The sequence below is a fragment of the Terrapene carolina genome, unplaced genomic scaffold (assembly GCF_002925995.2).
Source record: "Terrapene carolina triunguis isolate 2854851 unplaced genomic scaffold, T_m_triunguis-2.0 Scaffold558, whole genome shotgun sequence".
In the NCBI taxonomy this organism is placed as follows: Eukaryota; Metazoa; Chordata; order Testudines; family Emydidae; genus Terrapene; species Terrapene triunguis.
Window position 1 is genome coordinate 1,705,405 of NW_020664909.1, and position 20,886 is coordinate 1,726,290.

The 20,886-nt window shown below is 45.1% G+C and overlaps 1 protein-coding gene across 5 annotated transcripts in view; it reads right to left on the minus strand.

The window, feature by feature from the left end:
• Positions 1 to 2,045: 2,045 nt before the first annotated feature.
• The window catches only part of CMSS1 (cms1 ribosomal small subunit homolog), a 358,782-nt gene continuing 339,941 nt past the window's right edge, over positions 2,046 to 20,886 (minus strand). For all 5 annotated transcript variants that reach the window (XM_026658994.2, XM_026658996.1, XM_026658995.2 and 2 more), the window contains exons 5-10: positions 19,879 to 19,938; positions 16,446 to 16,548; positions 9,916 to 9,976; positions 7,460 to 7,547; positions 6,039 to 6,127; positions 2,046 to 2,309 (exon numbers count right to left, since the gene is read on the minus strand). In XM_026658994.2, coding sequence (XP_026514779.1) covers positions 2,226 to 2,309; positions 6,039 to 6,127; positions 7,460 to 7,547; positions 9,916 to 9,976; positions 16,446 to 16,548; positions 19,879 to 19,938 — 485 coding nt within the window. In that variant the 3' untranslated portion in view covers positions 2,046 to 2,225. The remainder of the gene's footprint in view (positions 2,310 to 6,038; positions 6,128 to 7,459; positions 7,548 to 9,915; positions 9,977 to 16,445; positions 16,549 to 19,878; positions 19,939 to 20,886) is intronic.

Below are 20,886 nucleotides of genomic sequence, written 5' to 3' on the forward strand. Positions count from 1 at the left end.
TGTAACTCTGAAATGTTCGTAACTCTGAACAAAATGTTATGGTTCTTTCAAAAGTTTACAGCAGAGCATTGACTTAATACAGCTTTGAAATTTTACTATGCTGAAGAAAAATGCGGCTTTCCCTTTATTTTTTAGTAGTTTACATTTAACACAGTACTGTACTGTGTTTTCTTTTTTTGGTCTCTGCTGCTGCCTGATTGCGTATTTCCGGTTCCAAGTGAGGTATTTGATTGACTGGTCAGTTCATAACTCTGGGGTTCATAACTCTGAGGTTCTACTGTAAAGAGTTTATTAGGTTTCACTAAGTTCTGAGCTATTGATCACTTGCAGGGGCACTGCCTGCTACTTGAAAGATCTGTACACAGTCTGATCCCTTACGCTCTCTCTTTCCTTTATTTCCATAGTCACCCTAAACAGAGCAGTGTTATCAAAAGCAAAAATGGCTTTTACAAGAGAATGCTGTGTTGGATGACAATGTGAAAGGCTCCTACCCAGTGAGAGTCTCTGCTGGAGAACTTACCAAGGCAGGAACTGCAACGCCCTTTGTAAGGGCACAGCGTTTGGAGAGTTGCTATAGCCCCCTTTGAGTTCTCCAGTGCTAGTTTTGGTACTGTGCATCCCTCCCCCTTTTGCACTGGGAGCACAAGATCCCAAAAGGAAAGATCATTGTACCCTCTTCTCATCACCTCACCTTAGGCCTGACCACAATCTAGTCAACAACGTAACCAACACAGAAGCTGCAGGTCAAGGTACAGATCTAGCAGTGTAGTAAGTGGCTTGACAGAACAAGAGCTAAATAGTTCAGACTGTATCCCAAAGTATATTCCCTCGTACTCACTGGCTGACATGCATTATAAATGGAATTTGTTAACAGATCACATCAATGTTTGATTAAATAAATTCCTATTAAATCATCCAAGTACAGGCAGTTTTGACTTTTAGCCAAAAGCACCCAGAAATGTTTACTAAAAACTTTGTTTCATTTTTCAATCAATTTGAGTGTTCCCTACTACAGATATGCATATTTTGCTAACTAGTCCAATGAACATGTTTTACTCTATATGCTCTATAGAGCCAACACAGCCAAGGGACAGCAAATTGTATTCAGACATCATAGTAATCAAAATTAACTAAAATTCTAGTAACAAATGCTTTATTTACTGATAATGTGGAAACCAGATAAACCTCATGAAAAGGGCTATAGGATTTTTACTCACCACAAGTGGTCAGGGCTTCAGTTTTGTGTCTATTTGAAATATGGTCCCTACAGCAACACAGTACCCACTAACAGGCACTAACTTTGATGTGCAGCGGTGGTTGAATAGTATTCAGCAAATTTTGCCAGTCTTCATCATATATCACATGATTTGTCAGCGGCAGATATGGTCATGATCCTACAGCTTCTATCTCATGACAATAGCAACACTGGTTGGTGGGATCACTCAGATGAGTAAGAGTTGCAAGATTAGACCGTTTTTATGCTGTAGGTATCATGGTAATTTTTCTATCTTAAGAAGCACTTAGCCTTCAAAGTTTCCTGCCCTAGCATGAACAGTGGTGAGAGTGCAAGAGCCACTGTTATTTTCCAGCACGCATCTTTATGATATAATGTAGTGACAGGGTTTGTGGAGGACAAGAGAGCTCTAACTCATCAACATGCTGTGGGGGTAGCTACATAAGGTACTAAAGGAGCGATATGGCTAAAACTTCTTGACTAACTCTGGACTGGTCTCTGTAATGGCCAGATGCCTTCTGCATGCTAGGAAGCAGCAACAGTGAGGGTTGGGAATTTCTGGGCCAGAGGTGCCCAGAACTGGCATGGGCTGTCTTCTATCACTCTTAGAGAGGGAGTGAAGGTTTCCTTTTGGAAGAGTGGAAGGAGGGGACAGAAGAAGAAGAGTGGCTGTGGGATTCACTCAGGACAAGTGCACTCATCCTCAGTGTCCTAAGGGTAGTAGAGAACCCACACCTACTGTTTTACATGCAACATACATCTAATTTCAGTAACATACTGTTCAGGCAATAACAATCCCTGGTACAGAATCTACATGCAAACCTTTGCTTTATTATAAGACGGCCAGAAGCTGATAAACATTGTAATACGCATTTCTGCTAAGCAACTCAGAAATGGAAGAACTGAATCCAGTCAGCCACTGAACAGTTGCCTACTACAGACAATGATAAGTGAAATACAGCAGTAAATTGCATCCGTGTTAGTTACACCATTAAAAGAGTCCCAGCTTCACAGAATCCTCTCTGCACAGCTTTATAATTCCCATTTCCAGAAGGTCAATTGCTTCTTTCCTTATCTGAAGGAAACAAAAATTAAACAAGACATGAATTAGGAAGATTACTGAAAGTGCTCTGCACACACACAGTTATTCTGCTTAGCTACACGAGTTTTATTAGAGGCTGAGTAAAGGAGGGACCCTCACACACAAACGCAAGTTTTACAAAAGAAATATAATAAACTCTAGAAACTACCTATTTAGATGAATGTCTCTTTTAGCTTATCTGCTTTTAAGACCACCAGATGTATTTGAGAGGAAATACCGACTAACACCATAGCAAGGCCAGGAGCTCCACTGCAGTTATGGTTACACCAGGGCTTTCATTATAACCCTGACTACACCTTACAGAGAAGTTCACCTTTTGGGCTGAATGTTTCCATGCTTCAGCTCAGCCCAGAGATGAAGGGTGTGGGAAAGCCTGGCAAATTTCTGTTCTGCCCTTTTTGAGTTATATAAAGGGGTGGGGGGTAATCATCTCTCCATTTGAGATACATTTTAAAAGCTTTTTTGCTCCCGTAACTTGAATAGCTGAACTTCACAAGCTGATATTTTCAGACTTACTGAAGGCTCAGCCCTTATATTGTTTACAAAAAGAACAAATGTAATGGGGTTACAAAAGGGTTTGAAAAGCTCAGTTTGATGTTTCTTCCACACTTGGAACTTTTGTCAACTTTGGGAGCTAGGCTACTATTTTGTATTGCAGCCAATATCTACGTAGTAAGTTCTGATGCAGAAAACTTTGTCTATAGGCAGTTTAGACTGTGAAGCCAGACTGTATTGGGCTCGTTATGCTTTGGCAGAATTTAGAAGTTCTTCAGGAGAAAGCCTTGTAAGCTCTTCTAGCCTGATTATTCTGAATGTCTCCTTTTTTCTCCCTCCTATTTAGGGTGCAGGTAGGGGCAAACAGGGACATGAACATACAACAACTTTCCCTAATGTGATGTTAGGGTTACACGTCTGCCCAACGTTAAGTTAGGAAATGTGGAAGAATACATAACTCTGCCTGTGACACTGCAAGAACCCAGCATCAGGATGTCCCTGTCCTCTCCAGATGTGGTGGGGTCTAGAACCAAGGCATGGGAGGGCTTCGTTTTTTGTTTTTAAACTCGTGTGTTTATTAGAACTCCACCTGGTAAAAAATTAACCCTGCACACCAACGTGCCCAAGAAGGGCTGCTCTCTGCATTGTTCTTAGCCCACAACCTCCGTCCTATTCTGCTGCCTTCTCCACTCTCCCCTGGAAATGAAGTAAGTGTGCATTTAGAGGGAGCTGTGGGCGCTTCACTCCTCCGAAAAATCAGGCTATGAGTTTTTCCGTACGCTAATATAAAAATATGCTTGTGTTTCCAGTGCTCCTTGGCTTCTATGTATTTAAACAAATAGTACTGCCATATTTACAGTAAGATGCAGTAATGAATCCTGTTAATTCTACAGGACCAAAAGTTATTCTGCAGACAGAAATTATTGAACAAACCAGGGCCATCTTGTAAAAGTGCCTCTGCCTGGTCCCCAATTGTATTGGTGCAATTTTGCATCCATGATTAATTATGGATACAAAAGAATTAGTACATTATCTGACTGAGTCTGCTAATTGACTAAGTTGCTAGCAGTTACACACTATCATCACTCCCACCTTCACTTAACTGTGGATACCAATTAGTTGTGTGATTTTTGCAGGTCCACAAACTGGAAGCCATTTCTGAAAATCTGGCACTATCATGTTATTATTTATTACTATTTATAGTGTTCTTGGCATTTTACACACAAGTAGGAAAACAAGGTGCCTGGCTCAATGAGATTTCACTCCAAATGTAAAGTCTTGCCTTTGCCAGCACCTGATGGGATTCACTATTGCCCTGTTATGACATTTTATCTGTAATATGCTATCTGAGTACAGTTTAGTACATACCTTTCATATAAATGATTTTCCTGAACTCTTTCTGGCATATGCAGTAGTACAAAGTATTGTACTACAAGATGCTTCATATACATATCCAAGATTGTTGGGGGGAAACCCTGTATGTTGTATTATCTGAGACACAGCATGTGATTGAAGGCTGTTCCATAATGCAGAAGATGCACAAAAGGGCAAAGTTGGTGTTACACATTCATCCTTAACTTGCACAATTCCTAGGCTTTTAATTTTGTATGCTTAACGTTACATTATTTTTTTCTAGTTAAATATAGTTTGAGTCACAATTTTGTTATCCAGGCAGCATCCCAGTTGTAGGACTACTCCCCATGGCTAGATACTATTCAGGAAGTTTGGCATGTTCCCTGCAGAACAAATGTTTAGTTAAGCTGTAAGGAATGGCTAGGAGGCCTCAGTCTCAGGTTTGCAATAGCACAGGTTCAAATCCAGGTAGATCAGCCAGAGGCTGCAGTTTGCTGCCTGTGGCTGACTCACAGAAACCCTGGTCCATCTGTACTCACATGAGCCCATAGCACTTTTCATAATAGTAGAGCTTTGTGCCAGTGTCCTTTGCTAATATTTCTGTGATCTGTTCATCAGTGTCCAAATGGCTTACATATCCGTTTTAATGCAAGTACCCTATCAAACTCACACCTTGAGATTTCTATTGATGATTTACCACAAGGGGGAGCCTCTTTGCTTCATTAAGTGAAGCTGCTCTTTTTGCTACTTGACTTCTTCGAGGTATTTTCATAGAATCATAGAATATCAGGGTTGGAAGGGACCTCAGGAGGTCATCTAGTCCAACCCCTGGCTCAAAGCAGGACCAATCCCCAGAAAGATTTTTGCCCCAGATCCCTAAATGGCCCCCTCAAGAATTGAACTCACAACCCTGGGTTTAGCAGGCCACAGCTATCCCACTGTAGTTCATCCTGGAGCATGAGAAATACAACCTTGCGCACGTGGTGGTGTGATACAACACAGTCAAAAACATGTTAAAATACAGAGCAAGGTGGGTGACAATTTTCTTCCTTGTGAAAGAGGTCTGTGCTGCCTGTGAAAGGGATTGTCCTCTGGAGGCTCCAGACACTGGCCGTTTAGACGTTACCCATGCATGCACAGGAGAGAGGTAGCCTTTTCATACTGATTGGAGAGACTTGTGGTCAGTTCTCTCTCTGGGCTGAATACTGGTTATCTATATAGCCTACTACATATCAAATAGCACAATACCACAGCACAACGCTGCACACCTAACAATGTGAGTGCTGCAACATGCCACTGAAAAGCACATGGAATTGTCAGGATGAGAAGGCTCTACCAGTGGCTTACAGACCCATGACATTTGCTGTTTTATGGTGTCATATTGTTCTAGACGAGGCTGTAGTGTGACTCAACAGGCCAATGTGCTCCTTCCATCTTGGAGTCAGTAAATGTGTCCTCAAAAGCTGCTGAATCTTATTTCCTTTTCTTCCGTTTCTGAGGAAAACTTTCCTCCCAGGAGCTGGTTGCTGAGAGTCTCTGGGAGGGGCAGAACTACTAACTCACAGACATCTGAGCAGGAAAAATTGGTAGAGGGCGCTGGAACACATTGGTACTGTTTGCTGCAGCTCATGAGATGAGAGATGAAGAAGTGAAGTGCCTTAGTTCGGAGTTCGAGAACCCAAGGTGCAGAATTATAGGTAAAAAGCTAATTCCTTTGTGTTCCTTGAGTACTGATACCAGAAGTCAGTTTCACAGAAGAAAATCCTGACTTCCCAGCATTTCAAGTGTTAACTACGTCTAGACAGAAAGGTTCATATAATTACGTCATTGTTTTAAAAGGTGACCATACTGTACCTCAGGGATATCAATCATTCTCCTTAACTTCTGATCTCTCCAGTTCCAATCCAAAATCAGATACTTCAAGGAGTTCAAGCTTAGGCCATCTGAAAAGACAGTGCAAGTCTTACTATAATAAAGATAAAATGACATGTGCTTATCAAAATGATTTTTGACTTTTGCATCCTTTGCAGTCTGTTCCCAGGGCATTAAACATTAAGCACTACATTTGCTGGTTGGAAAACACAATGACACTGTAAACTTCCTTACCACATAATCCCATGCCTTTTCGAGAAGATAAACACAAAAGCAGAGCAACTGCTGTTGCCAGGCTTGTCAAGAGCCAATATCCTGCCTGCAAAGAATTCCCCAGACTTCCTCTTCATGAAACCACAGGAGTTGAGTTTCCATGGCTGACGACAAGTTGGTAAATTATAAGGACTTGAGCCAGCAAGAGCCTATCAGTGGGAATTGAGGATGCTCAGAAACTTGCACAATCAGGCCCTAAATAAGCTTCAGGTCAGCGGCACTGTGAAGGGCTTTGGTCATCTTCCATCTGAATGGAAGGAAACATGGAGGCAGATGGTTCTTTGGGAAATGACCTTCTACCAGCCCTGCTAACTCTTCCATATCTAGTGGGTAATGTCCACAATTTTTCTTGCTAGCTTTTTCTCAGTAACCTCCCGTGGCAGCACTGAACTGTCAAACAGCTCTAGACATGAAGAACACATGGTCAACTTCTGGTCCTAGCCCACCGTCTCTCCTCTTGACATATCTTTGGGCTGATGCAGCAACATCAGCTCTATGTGCTGTTGAATTGGGATATCTTAACACTGTTGTAAAAGACAGCAACAATGAAACATCTCACTGTTCCTGTGCTTCCTGGAGGGAGAAACAGTGGAGTCCCATGCCAGAGCCAGCTCCCACCCTTGAGCAGGGTATAGCTTGGCCAACTGACCCAAAGAAGGAACTACCATGATGGGACCATGGTTAGTATCCTGTGATATCTACACTACATTTTGTTTTTATTGCAAATATCTATTTAGGAAGCAAAATATATGGCAGGAAAAAAACTTAGATTTGGGAAGGAGAAGGAGGGTTAAACAGATAAACTAACTTCCTGTTCAAGAACTTCATGCCTGGGAGGAGATTGGGAATAATAAACTGAAAGACCAAGTAAATCTAGATTTTTTGGGAGGGTTTTTCAATAAAAGCTGAAATTGAACTCAGAATTGTGCATAGCATAGTTCCTTTTGTCTAAGCCACTGTGTTCGGCTTCCTGGATTTTTAACTTAATATTCTTGACCTGCATTTGAGAGTAGATCCCCAAATTCACTGACTCAGGTTAGTCCAGAACCTTCAAACTCTATTGAAGTTTCACTTATTCTGCCATGTGCAACATGTCCATTACCAGAGCCCATTCCAGCCTCCTCTCCTACCTTGTTTTACTAGTGCTTTTATTCTTCCAGGTGTTCCTACACCCAGGTGGATGACACCATTCTCCAGCATGTGAATCTGTTCTTTTATCTAATTCAAGGACAGAAAAAGAAAATGTTGCATCAGTAAACCCACAAGAGTTTAGGATTCCCTCTTAAAGAACATTTTATTCCACATTGGAGGTAAATTCCAAGTAGCACAACTACTCCTCTTAAAACACCATCTAAAGCCAGGTCCATATGGAGAAGTAGTGCACAGCAAACTGGGGTATAATCTACAGTATTCTAGCCTGCTGCGCGTAACTGTCCCAGTGGACCCTGCTATCATGCATTAAGAGTTCCATAAGCACACTAAGGAACTTTTAGTATGTGGTACTGGGGTCCACACGGACAGTTAGCGTGTGGAAGCTAAAGCACTGTATATTCAGACAGTAAGAGACACACTGTTCATCTCTCAGACTGTAAAACTGGTACATATGGGGGAAAGGCACAAAGGGCAGTGAGGTGTCCAACTCCCTTTGAAAGTCAATAATTGAAATTCACTCGATTGTGCTTTTCAAAATCTGACCCTAAATACTTTTTCTAAGGTCTGAATAGCATTGGCCTCCCAACAATTAAATCAATCCTCTAGAACTAAATGGAGAGCACACAACTTGGGGAAAGTTAATGTAAAACTGGAGTCACACTAATCTGCCCAAGACTGGAGAAGAATGAAATATACTGTGTGTGACATTTACCTGTTTGACAGTATTTATATAGAAGGCCAAATTTTCACCCACTGTCTCTGATTTCCTTGCTTGCAAAACACACCTATCATTTGTACACACAAACAGGCATTTGCTTTGGGTAGCTGAGCACCTGACTACCTGATTTGCACCCATCAATGTGGGTGAAGGTGGAGTTTTGTGGATGGGAACACACGCACATGCTTTTTGGTTTTGGTTTTTAAGCAGGCACAAAATCAGAGGCTGATTTGAGGCACAGAATGTTTGACTGGATACCACGCAGGTTACTGATGGATGTTCTGATCTTAACGTAGGTGCCCATGCTGCACAAAAAACCACAGGGGCACGAGGAGAGTTTGAGGAGCCATCAGAGGAATTGCTTGGTTGAATGCCCAGAACTGTGCTGTTGGGGTACAGAAAGTAGGGTGACCAGATCACCCAGGTGAAATATCGGGACACGGGGAGGGGGGGAGGAGGGGAGGGAGTGCAAAAAAAAAAAAAAGCCGCCGGAGTTCCCCCCCCCCCCCCCCCCCACCAGCTTGCCTCCGCTACATCTTGGAGACACTCTGCCGCAGCTTGGCCGCCGTGGGCCCGTGCCCGCCCGGCTTGCCCCCCCCCAAACACACACACCCCTGCACAGACACTGGTCACCCCGCCCCACGCACACACACAGAGCCCTGCACAGCTCCACTAGTCACTAGACCAGCCCCTTTCTCAGCTAGCAGCTCTGGTGTCCCCAGACCAAAGCTCCCCAACCCCCGTGAGGAAAGCCAGTCCACCTTTCCGGCTCCCCGGGGCCACTGGACTGTCCGGGACTTGCCCTCAGGCCAGAGCCGGAGGGCGGCGCAGCCCAGCGTGGAAGGTGTCTCGGGCTGGGCGGCCCGCGGGGGCAGGTTTGAGAAACCCCTTCCTGGGCTGGGGGCTGCTCCGGCTGCCGGCGTGCAGGGCCGGGCTGGAGGGGGCCAGGCAGCGCTGGGCGCGGAGAGCAGTGCTACGACGCGGTGTTTGCGGGCCTGGGCTGGGCTCGGCTGCCGGCGGAGGGGCCCCGGGGCGGCTCGAGAGGCAGGCGAGGTCCCGGGAAGACGCGCGGCCGCGGAGGGGCTGAGCTCCTGCCTCGCCTTGGGAACCCCCGGCGCGGCGGCTGCAAACGCGTCTCGCTCGCCCCAGCCCAGGCCAGGCCCCTCCCGCCGCCGCTCACTACCCAGCCCAGTGTGCCTCATCCCTGCGGCGGGACGGGCAGGGGACCGGCTCCCCCACCTGCTGAGGAAGAGGCTCTGCGTGCCAGCGGCCAAGCTCCGGCTTCCGGTCCCTCCTCAGTCACCCGCCCCACACGCTGAGCCAGCTGCCGCCAGGGGAGCAGACCGGGCTGGCTGCAGCGTGCCCAGAGAGTGCTTGGGGAAGAGGCGGGGTCAGGGCAGGGATTTGGGGAGGGATCCAATGGGGGAAGGAGGGGGCGGAGTCAGGGCGGGGGGGGGGGCGCAAGCGCCGGAGCGGAGGGCAAAATTGTTTGTTTGTCCAGTGTCCCGGCCGAACATCAGTCGGGACGCGGGACAAACAAGCAGATATCGGGACAGTCCCGATAAAATCGGGACGTCTGGTCACCCTAACAGAAAGGAAGCCCTTTTCTAAAGAAAGGAGCTATGTCCATGAAAAGTATCATTACAATATCACACCGAAGACAATGGCATGTGATTGGTTAGCTATTTCATCAAAACTAGTGCTGAACTTGCTTACCTTTATGTGTTTTGCAAACAATTTAATAACTTTGCAGTCTCCTTTGAATGCCGTCATTGACCTAGTAGAGGATAAATTAAAAATTAACTCAAACACCAGAACTCGGATTTGGAGTGTATAACAGGTATAAGAGGAAACCAAAAATAGTTAAAACTAGAGCTTTAGAATGGGATGTCTAAATGAGTTAGGTGCCCAACTCCCATTGACTCCTATTTGTGCTTTGAAAACATGCCAATAAATTATTATTTAAATCTATATTTGGTACTTGTAATGATCTACAACCAGACCTACATACTAGGGGGCACAATTTAGGAGTAATTTACGTATATCTTTTTGATAGATATTTATGTAATTTTTAAAGAACCTGTACTTTTACAATTGATTTATTTCAAGACTATTGACTAATCAATTGCCAAATTTAAATAAAAGAATGATTTCACTATTGAATTATAGGCACACCAGAAAGCATTCTGAACCAGAAATTTAAGTTATTACAATTTATTTATGCAATTATTAGGAAAATCATCCCTTCTGGGCTGTCATAACCCTTACTACACAAAGGAACCTTGATATCCACACCCATGTTGACCACAACTCTTTTTATCAGAAGACCAGAATTGCGTCCTGAGCCTTTGATTTGGGACATAGTTCTATATATAGAAAATGTCACGATCTGTATAATAAACTCAGCAGGAGAAAATGAGTATGGAGCTTACAAAACTCCAGTTGAAATAGGCTTTTTCCTGCACTCAGGAAGAAATCAATGCACCACTGACATGCAAGTCACATGTTAAAGCCTTCCTTTACAACCATGAAGTCTAGAAACTTTTTTTTAAAACAATGCTGAGATTCAACTGTCATCATGTGAGTTCTGGAGCTAGGAGAGGAGACATGACCAGAGTTTTCATGCCTTTCAACCCAGCCTTGCACTTCTCCACTCTTCATTCCATGATGTATTGTGGGATAGCAAGATCTGCATCTGCTATTGGGAAAGCTGGGAGCAGAGGAGCCTGGATATTCGGATCAAGAGTACAGAGTGGAGAATGCAAACCACTGATCTAGCGATATGTGTCACAGAAACTACGACACTTCTCATCAAGAGACTGGGGAAAGAGAAACAAATCCTGATTTCCATACCTTCTGTTGGGGAAGTCAGGTTTGGGCAGGAAGCTTTTCAAATCTCCTGAATCAATATACAAATCTCATCAACTCTATACCTGTGGAATCAAACGGAGCGAATGTGGATACACCAGAGCCTGTTCCCGCAGTATCCTCACCCTGGTTTTCACAAGTTACAAGGCCCAGGGAGCATCAGGGGCAGTAGCAGCACCTCAGCATAAAATTAACAACAATTGCTGGACAGAAACCAACTAAGGAGAAGGGTCATGCAGACACCATACTGGTCTCAGAGAAATGAGAGAGAAAGGAAAGCGACCATACAACGAGGTGGATCAGACACAGGAATGGTTACTGGGACAGACAGCAGGATGGGATGGGATAGAAGCTGGGACACGACCTACATGCCAGCGAAACATGGAAAACAAAAACAGAGCCCACAAAATCTAGAATCAATGATGGCAAAGGGAAAGAAAGCAGGAGAAAGAAAAGCACAGGAGGAACCAGAGATGAATAACTGTGCAGCTAATATGACAGAAGAGAGAGGGAAACTCAGACTTTTTCTGCTCCACTCTCCCAACAACGGGGAGTGCGGAATGAGACTTCCACGCACTGTCAGTCACCGAAAGACTTTCCATCCCTAAGTAAGGGAGTAACACTCCTGTCCACATCGGGGACAATGTAAAGAGATGGCAGAGACAACATCTCAGTTCTGCGCTGTGATGTCACCCTACCAGCACAAAGCCCAGCCTTGTGAAGTCAGCTGTGAGGTTAGCACAGAACCTGAGTGAAAGACGAAGCTTGGGCTCCCTTCCCAGAAGGGACTAGAGACTTCAGCACAGCAGAAGCAGAGTGACTGGATGCACCATCTGGTGGCTCAGAGAAGTCCTTATGAACAAATAAGTTCTGTGTATGAAGAATGAGTGTGTGTGCTGACAGGGATCTGTGTGCAAACAGGGGGAAAGTTCAGAGAAAATCTTACATCAGTGAGGCTATGAAGATGTGGACCTTGTCCTTGTAAAACACCATATAGAGCAGCTCTGAAGTAAACACCCTGATCTCAGAGTCCCTAACGGCAGATGTTATTGTGACCAGGAAAGAAACTTTCCAGGAGAGGAGGAGAAGGGAGCAGGGAGCTAGAGGCTCGAAGGAAGGATCCCTGAGCCACGACAGCATGAGGTTGAAGTCCCAGGGAGGGACAGGATCCCTGAAATGAGGGTAGAGACTTTCCAGACCTTTCAAAAACCGGACTGTCATGTTGTGAGTGAAGACCAACCTGCCCTGGGGCAGAGGGTGGAAGGCCAAATAGTGGCCAAGTGGACTTCCACTGATGACAAGGACAGTCCTTGGAGCTTGAGGTGCAGAAGATAGTCCAGGATTGCCTGCAGCGAAGCCTGCTCAGCATGGATATCCTGGGCTGAGGTCCAGCATTTGAACCACTTCCACTTAGCCAGGCAGGTTGCTCTGGTGGAGGGCTTTCTGCTACCCAACAAGACCTGTTGGACATGGGCTGAGCATTCCCGTTCCTCCTCATTTAGGCATGCAGAAGCCATGCTGTCAAGTGCAGCGACGCCAGGTTCGGATGCAGAAGACCTGGTTCTGGGACAGCAGGTCCAGCCAGAGAGGAAGCTGCATCGGTGCAGCTACCAGAAGGTCCAGCAGCGTGCCGAACCAGTGCTGCCAAGGCCACGCAGAGGCTACCAGGATCACCTTTGCTGTGTCCTGTTTAAACTTCATCAGGACCTTGTGAATTAGTGGCACCGGCGGGAAGGCGGACATCAGAGCCCCTGACCATGGGAGCAGAAAGGCATCTGACAGGGACCCCCTGTCCAATCTCCGGAATGAGCAGAACACGTGGCATGTCAGATTCTGACAGGACACGAACAGGTCCACCTGGGGAGTCCCCCACCTCCGGAAGATCCCACTGACCGCCTCCGGATGGAGCAATCACTCGTGGCGAGACGAGAAAATCCTGCTGAAGTAATCTGCTAACCTGTTCCTGGCCCAGGTAGATGCACGGCTACCAGATGAATGACATACTGTACAGACAAGTCCCAAAGGCGGAGTGCTTCTTGGCAAAGGGCCAACGACCTGGCTCTGCCCTACCTGTTGATGTAATACATTGCAGCAGTATTGTCTGTAAGGAGATGCACCACCTTGCCCTTCACATGGGACAGGAAAGCTGACAGGCCAGGTGAACCGCTTTGAGCTCCCTGACATTTATGCGGAGGGACAGATCGTCCCACGACCAGTGGCCTTATGCCACTGGTGCTGTTGGTTGCTGCTCCGAGGCAGCGGCTGAAAAATGGACAGATTGAGGCATCAGCATCACAGGCATGCCCAACACGCTCCAGTAGGGCCATTGGCCTTGCTGCCACAACGGCATCGCGGAGGTCAACGCAACCTCAAGTGCACAATTGCGCTGGTGCTGTCGCAGTGAGGGGCTGAATTCTCTTTCTGTACCAGAGGAATCACCTTCAGGTGAACACGGAGGGGCCGTCAAAGCTAGTGTCTGGTGGCTAACCATCGCCGCAGGAGACCAGTGCCTCGAGTAGAAGGATCGGTGCTGGGACCGGGGGGATTAGTATGACAGAGACCACTCCCACTGTCTGGGAGATGTGGATCTGCGCTGCGGAGACAGTTGGCGGGAGGATGATTGGTGACGGCGATATGGTGACCAGTGCCTTCCTCTAGGCCAGTGGTTCTCAAACGTTTGTACTGGTGACCCCTTTCACACAGCAAGCCTCTGAGTGCGACCCCCCCCGCCTATAAATTAAATTTTTTTTATATATTTAACACCATTATAAATGCTGGATGCAAAGTGGGGTTTGGGATGGAGGCTGACAAGCTCGCGACCCCCCATATAATAACCTTGCGACCCCCTGAGGGGTCCCAACCCCCAGTTTGAGAACCCCTGATCTAGGTGACCCGCGTCGAGAGGGTGGAGACTGCGAGCATGGTGCCGGCGATCTAGGACGTCCCGCAGAAGACAGAGACCTGGGGCGTGGAAACGGAGAGCGCTGTCTTGTCTCCAGAGACTGGCATCATTCGCCTGCCCTCTGGGGGGTCTATACAGCTGGCTTGCAATCACCGAGAGCCTTTGCCATGTCCTAGGACACATGTGGTGCGGGCAGCGGCCTCTGCTCTCTGGGCGCCAGGAGAGCCTGGGAAGGTGTCAGCCCTGTCACAAGTCTGGGTCCCCTACCGCTCCCTGGAGTCAGCGGCGGATCCCTTGGGGGGCTATGGGGCCCCAATCGGGCAGGTGTCCTCATGTGGCTCCGGTGTGGGCTGGCGGTCTGAACTGGGTCCTTTGCCCTTCTTACTCAGTGTTGGGGAGTCGCTCTTCTTCGACCTCTTCTTAGGCACCGGCGATGGGGAGCAGTGCAGGGCAGAGCCCAGTGCCGGGGGTGTGCTGACGCCGAGGTGCTTGGGGCAGAGTCTGGCCGGGAAGGCTCAGACGCTGGGCGGAGAGCAGCCTGCATGAGAAGAGCTCTCAAATGGAGGGTCTCGCTCTTTCTGAGTCCTGGGACAAAAGTTCTCACAGATGCGACACTTGATTCTTCCCAAGCAATTCCCGCAAGCACTTGAGGCAGCTGCTATGGAGGTCACTAACAGGCATAGGCCTGTTGCAGTCAGAGCAGGGCTTAAAACCCAGACACCAAGGCATGCCCCACCTGGGACGCTATCTCTAACTAACTACTTACTAACTACGGTAAACAAACTATTTACAAGGCCTTAAGGCTCGAAAACTGAAGTAGAAGAACTGCTAACCCCTATCAGGCAAGGGAAAGGAGCTCCAACTAACCACCACGGGCGGTAAGAAGGAACTGAGAGGGCATAGGGCCGGCAGCGCCTAATATATCGAACATGAACATGGCACTAAGAGGGCGCCAGTGCCGACCCTATGGATACCGCTAAGGCAAAAATCTCCGATGAGAGCGCACGTGGGTGCGTGCACACCTAAAATAGAATCGACATGAGCAAACACTTGAAGAACAACATTCATTTGTTAAACAGCACTTATCCCGCTAAAAAGCAATAAGGTACAGTGCCCTGTTTTTCAAATACATACATTCATGACCTTGGCATCTCTGATATTGGCAACATTGCCAGTAATCAGGCTGCTCAAAGCTGGCAGAAACCTCCACACATCTCAGTCACCAGCAAATATTTCCCCCTGGCTCTCACAAATATGATGCAAATTACAACTAGCAGAGAGAATACGGGGCAGATGATCCAAACTCCAGTCAGTGCATGTCACACACCTCCCTCCCGCAACCTGCCCTTTAGCCTACCAACAACACAGTGCACAGACATCAGCAACTCTGGGGGGACTGAAATAGCTCCTTGCTCCTGTTCACATTTCCATTCTATGGCTTCATGAGCTAGGGAAACAGGCATTAGGGCTGGGTCACCTAGAAAAACTGCTACTACATCCAGAGTGTCTAAGCTATGGGAGGGGGAAAAAATATTCCTCGTGCCAGTCTTGCAAACAGAGCTGGATTTGTGAAGACCCTAGCTTCATGGAGCAGCCAATATTTTATCACCAGTGTCACAGTAGTTAGTATTTTTCTTTAAGGCCAAGCTAATGAAGTTAGGAAACTCTCAGCCTTCAGTGGAAAAATAAAAAAAAAAGATTCTAGCTCTCATGGTTGCAGAGAAAAGTTTGTACATGTCACCATAGTGCAGCCTAAAGACTCAAAAACACAGAAGACAGAATTCAAAATAAAGCTTATTCTCTGTAAATCAGTCACTAAGGAGTGACAGAATCACAGAGCAGGCCTAGTATTCCAGGCAAGTGAAAACAGGACATTACACAGACCAGTGTTTCTCAACCAGTGAATCGTGACCCTGGGAAGCAGAGTCACAAAAGCCAAGTGGGGTGGGGATGTGAGGCACTGAAAATTTATTACAATCTATTATCGATACATTTTCTTTACTCTTACTTTTATAATGAAGAAGGGGTTGCCAACCTGAAAAGACTGAGAAACACTAACACAGGCCAGACACATTGGTCTCCACAGAGGTCCCAGAGCCCTGTGTTTCTAGTGAACTTTGTCATAGAAATGTCCTGACACTGCACTCAAAATGATAGTGTTGAGCTATGCGTTTTTATGCACTTAATCTGTTCTTAAGTGTAATAGGTTGAATGTCTTTCTAACAGCAACTATACTTTACTTTTGGTTTGTAACAAAAACAGTAGATCTATGCAGCTGAGTTATTAAGTTCTACTTTAGTCTAAACCAAATACCACAGTACCACGCTTTGGAGGAGTGAAGGATATTGCATCAGTTGAGTCAGTAATTTTGTTGGCTAGCAAAGGACATTGTCCCAGTTTTGCCTTTATGTCTAGGGTTCCAGGCAAAACCTCTGACTGGGTGCCAGTCTCAACATTACATTTGCTTTTAACATACTTAATGAGCTCCAAACAACGGAGAGCAGAACTGCAGATAATCAGCATCAGCACAGACTTCTTCTCCTTGTGGGTTTTACGAAGTTTTGCCCATTTGGGACAGACTGCAACAAGAAATACAAAATACACAGAGAAAGCTATGACTTAAATACATATTGCAATGCTAAAGTACATGATGAATAGCTGCCTGCCGAAAGAATATACTTACAGCACACTACTTCACAATCTCAGTTTGTACAACATGTAAATTAAGATATTTCCAAAAAATTAACAAACAAAATGTCTCATGTACCAAACAATGAAATATGATTATCAAATAGGTTACATTAGAAAACAGGTTACGTAAGGGTCAAAATGCAGCCATTGTATAAACATGCACAAATCCACTGACTTCATTTGACCCTAAATTTGCAATGCAATTTGATTTATAGTAGTGCTTTAATAGAGAGAACAATTGTTAAATGGAATACATTTATTGCAACTGTACCACAAGGATGTAAAAGCAGATCTACTTAATCAGGACAGAAGAGAATAAAAATTCCCATTACTAGTAGCCAGGGACAGGTAGAAATGGTACAATAAAATTAAGACAACGTAATTAGGCCTTGTCTACACGAGTGGCGGCGTTTAGGGTACGCATAGCTACACCACAGAGTGAAAAACGCAAGCTGAGTCCACACTGAGATGTGTAGCTACACAAAGCAGTGAAAGGCTCTGATGGGGGGAGGGAGTGGGGAAAGACTCCAGCTACACAAAGTTTCCAGAGCCTTTTCCTGCTGCCTCCCCACTGCCAGAGCCTTCCCACGCTGCCAGGAGTCTTTCACTGCTGCAGGGAAAGGCCCCAGCAGCGGAGAGCTGCCAGAGCCTCTCTCTGCTCCCTTGCCCCCTTCTCCCCCAGCCTTTCACCACTGCCAGAGTCTTTCCTTGTGGCGGGGGAAGGCTCCAGCAGCAAGGAGGCAGCGGAACACTGCACTGCTAAAGACAGCATTGTAGATAGGGAGGCACTGCTTGGGCATGTAGAGAGCCGTGTAGGGCATATGCCATAAGGTTCTGGCATGTCTTTACTCATGTATACCTCACCATCTACACTGCGATTTATACCCATGCTAGGGGGGGCGTGCATTGTATGTACTCTACACACTACCATAAGCATAGACATAGCCTTACATATTTAACAAAGTGTGGTCAAATATTAAGAAATATTTTCCCAAATATTATTTAAAAGCAAAACTAAAATATTTTGATGCAAAATAATAATCTTGCAGAATACAAACACGCAAAACATAAAAGATGTAATATAACTGAATTTATGAATATTTCAAGGTCAAGATTCATTTTAATCCTTTAATCCTTTAAAAAGTGGAAGTTAAATCCTAATGAGGAAAATAGAAAAGAGCATAAAATCTGGCTAATGAAGTGTAAAAATATAATTAGGAAGGCCATAAAAGAATTTGAAGAACAGCTAGCCAAAGACTCAAAAAGTGATAGCAAAATTTTTTTAAGTACATCAGAAGCAGGAAGCCTGCTAAACAACCAGTGGGCCCACTGGACGCTCGAGGTGCTAAAGGAGCAATCAAAGACAATAAGGCCATTGCGGAGAAACTAAATGAATTCTTTGCATCAGTCTTCACGGCTGAGGATGTGAGGGAGATTCCCCAACCTGAGCCATTCTTTTTAGGTGACAAATCTGAGGAACTGTCCCAGATTGGGGTGCCATTAGAGGACGTTTTGGAACAAATTGGTAAACTAAACAGTAATAAGTCACCAGGACCAGGATGGTATTCACCCAAGAGTTCTGAAGGCACTCAAATGTGAAATTGCAGGACTACTAACTGTCGTCCGTAACCTATCATTTAAATCAGCTTCTGTACCAAATGACTGGAGGATAGCCAATTTTTAAAAAGGGCTCCCGAGGTGATCCTCGCAATTAAAGGCCGGTAAGCCTGACTTCAGCACCGGGCAAACTGGCTGAAACTATAGTAAAGATCAAAATTGTCAGACATATAGATGGAACATAATTTGTTGGGGAAGAGTCAACATGGTTTTTGTAACGGGAAATCATGCCTCACCAATCTACTAGAATTCTTTGAGGCGGTCAACAAGCATCTGGACTTTTTCAAGGTCCCTCACCAAAGGCTCTTAAGCAAAGTAAGCAGTCATGGGATAAGAGGGAAGGTTCTCTCATGGATTGGTAACTGGTTAAAATATAGGAAACAAAGGGTAGGAATAAATGGTCAATTTTCAGAATGGAGAGAGGTAAATAGTGGTGTCCCCCAGGGGTCTGTACTGGGCCCAGTCTATTCAACACATTCATAAATGATCTAGAAAAGGGTAAAGAGTGAGGTGGCAAAATTTGCAGATGATACAAAACTCAAGATAGTTAAGTCCCAGGCAGACTGCGAAAGACTACAAAAGGATCTCTCAAAACTGGATGACTGGGCAACAAAATGGCAGATGAAATTCAATATTGATAAATGCAAAGTAATGCACATTGGAAAACATAATCCCAACTATATGTATAAAATGATGGACAGTTCTCTGAAAACATCCACTCAAATGTGCAGCAGCAGTCAAAAAAGCAAACAGAATGTTGGGAATCATTAAGAAAGGGATAGAAAATAGGACAGAAAATATCATATTGCCTTTATGTAAATACACAGTACGCCCACATCTTGAATACTGCGTGCAGATGTGGTCGCCCCATCTCAAAAAAGATATATTGGACTTGGAAAAGGTTTAGAAAAGGGCAACAAAAATTATTAGGGGTATGGAACGGCTGCCGTATGAGGAGAGATTAATAAAACTGGGACTTTTCAGCTTGGAAAAGAGATGACTAAGGGGGGATATGATAGAGGTCTATAAAATCATGATTGGTGTGGAGAAAGTAAATAAGAAAGTGTTATTTACTCCTTCTCACTACACAAGAACTAGGGGTCACCCAATGAAATTAATAGGCAGCAGGTTTAAAACAAACAAAAGGAAGTATTTCGTCACACAACGCACAGTCAACCTCTGGAACTCCAGGCCAGAGGATGTTGTGAAGGCCAAGACTATAACAGCGTTCAAAAAAGGAACTAGATAAATTCACGGAGGATAGGTCCATCAGTGGCTATTAGCCAGGATGAGCAGGGATGGTGTCCCTAGCTTCTGTTTGCCAGAAGCTGGGAATGGGCAACAGGGGATGGATCACTTGATGATTAACTGTTCTGTTCATTCCCTCCAGGGCACCTGGTATTGTCCGCTGTTGGAAGACAGGATACTAGGCTAGATGGACCTTTGGTCTGACCCAGTATGGCCGTTCTTATGTTCTTAAGTGGGCAGATATGCATACTATCTTGGGTATATCATGGGGATCCTACTTTCTCTTGAATACTGCACTAAAAATTTTTTTTATAAATAAACTCCACACTCCTTGCGACCAATATTTTACTCACTTTCCTTTAGGTATGAAGAAAAACTGTGGGTGAGGTCATTGGCTGGCAGGAAACAGGAATCTGAAACCATGAGACACAAAATGTTTTGGTTGACAGATTTGCAACAGAACAATTGAGTATATTCATAAGTTTACAGTACAGCACTAGGTATAGCTATTAAATCTTTCTTGGATTAAATCTACCAGTAGTGCTTATTCTTTGAAAACTATGTGGAGTGGCCTTTGGAAAGGCAGAGTTTCGTGGTCCCCACTACGCAACAGCAATGAGCTTGTGAACTGCTTAACCGAATCATGGTAAAATCTATCAACACAATTTTAATTCCCTCCTCAATTATCTGAACGTTTTTCTCTCCTCACCCACCGTAAATATAGCATTACACAACTGACCACATACATAATGGAGGGTTTTCACATGCCTTTGTGGCATCGATCATGTTGTGGAAAAATGACCACGCGTTGTGTTTGGATCAGAATCGCCTGAGGCCTTTTTATTTTCATGCATGCATGGGGGGTACCAGCAAACTAGCAATCCCCCTGATTACAGAATTTTGCACAGCTTATATAGCATAAAACCACAATTATGTAATGCATACTTTCTTATCAGCATTATTGCCATATTTGGAATACACTCTCCATAAAAGGAATATAGCTTAGCAAGCTTTCCTGTTTTTCACAGTCTATCCTACTGCGATTTCTAGACTTCCCCAAAACCGTTAATGCAGCATTATGAATCATAGGCCTTATAATTATAGATAGTCACAGCCAGAACCATTATGACTGGTTGGACCAGTGGTCCAATCTAACATGGCAAATCCTACATTCAGGAGTCACTAAAACAATCAGGATTGGATAGAATAAAAGTAAGATGTGGGTCATCCTCTTATCAATGGGGTTACTTTTCTCTCTGGACTTTCATATTGCACAAGTCTGTAAATTATGCTCAATCACAGTTATATAAATACAGTAACTCCTCACTTAAAGTTGTCCCGGTAAACGTTTCGTTGTTACG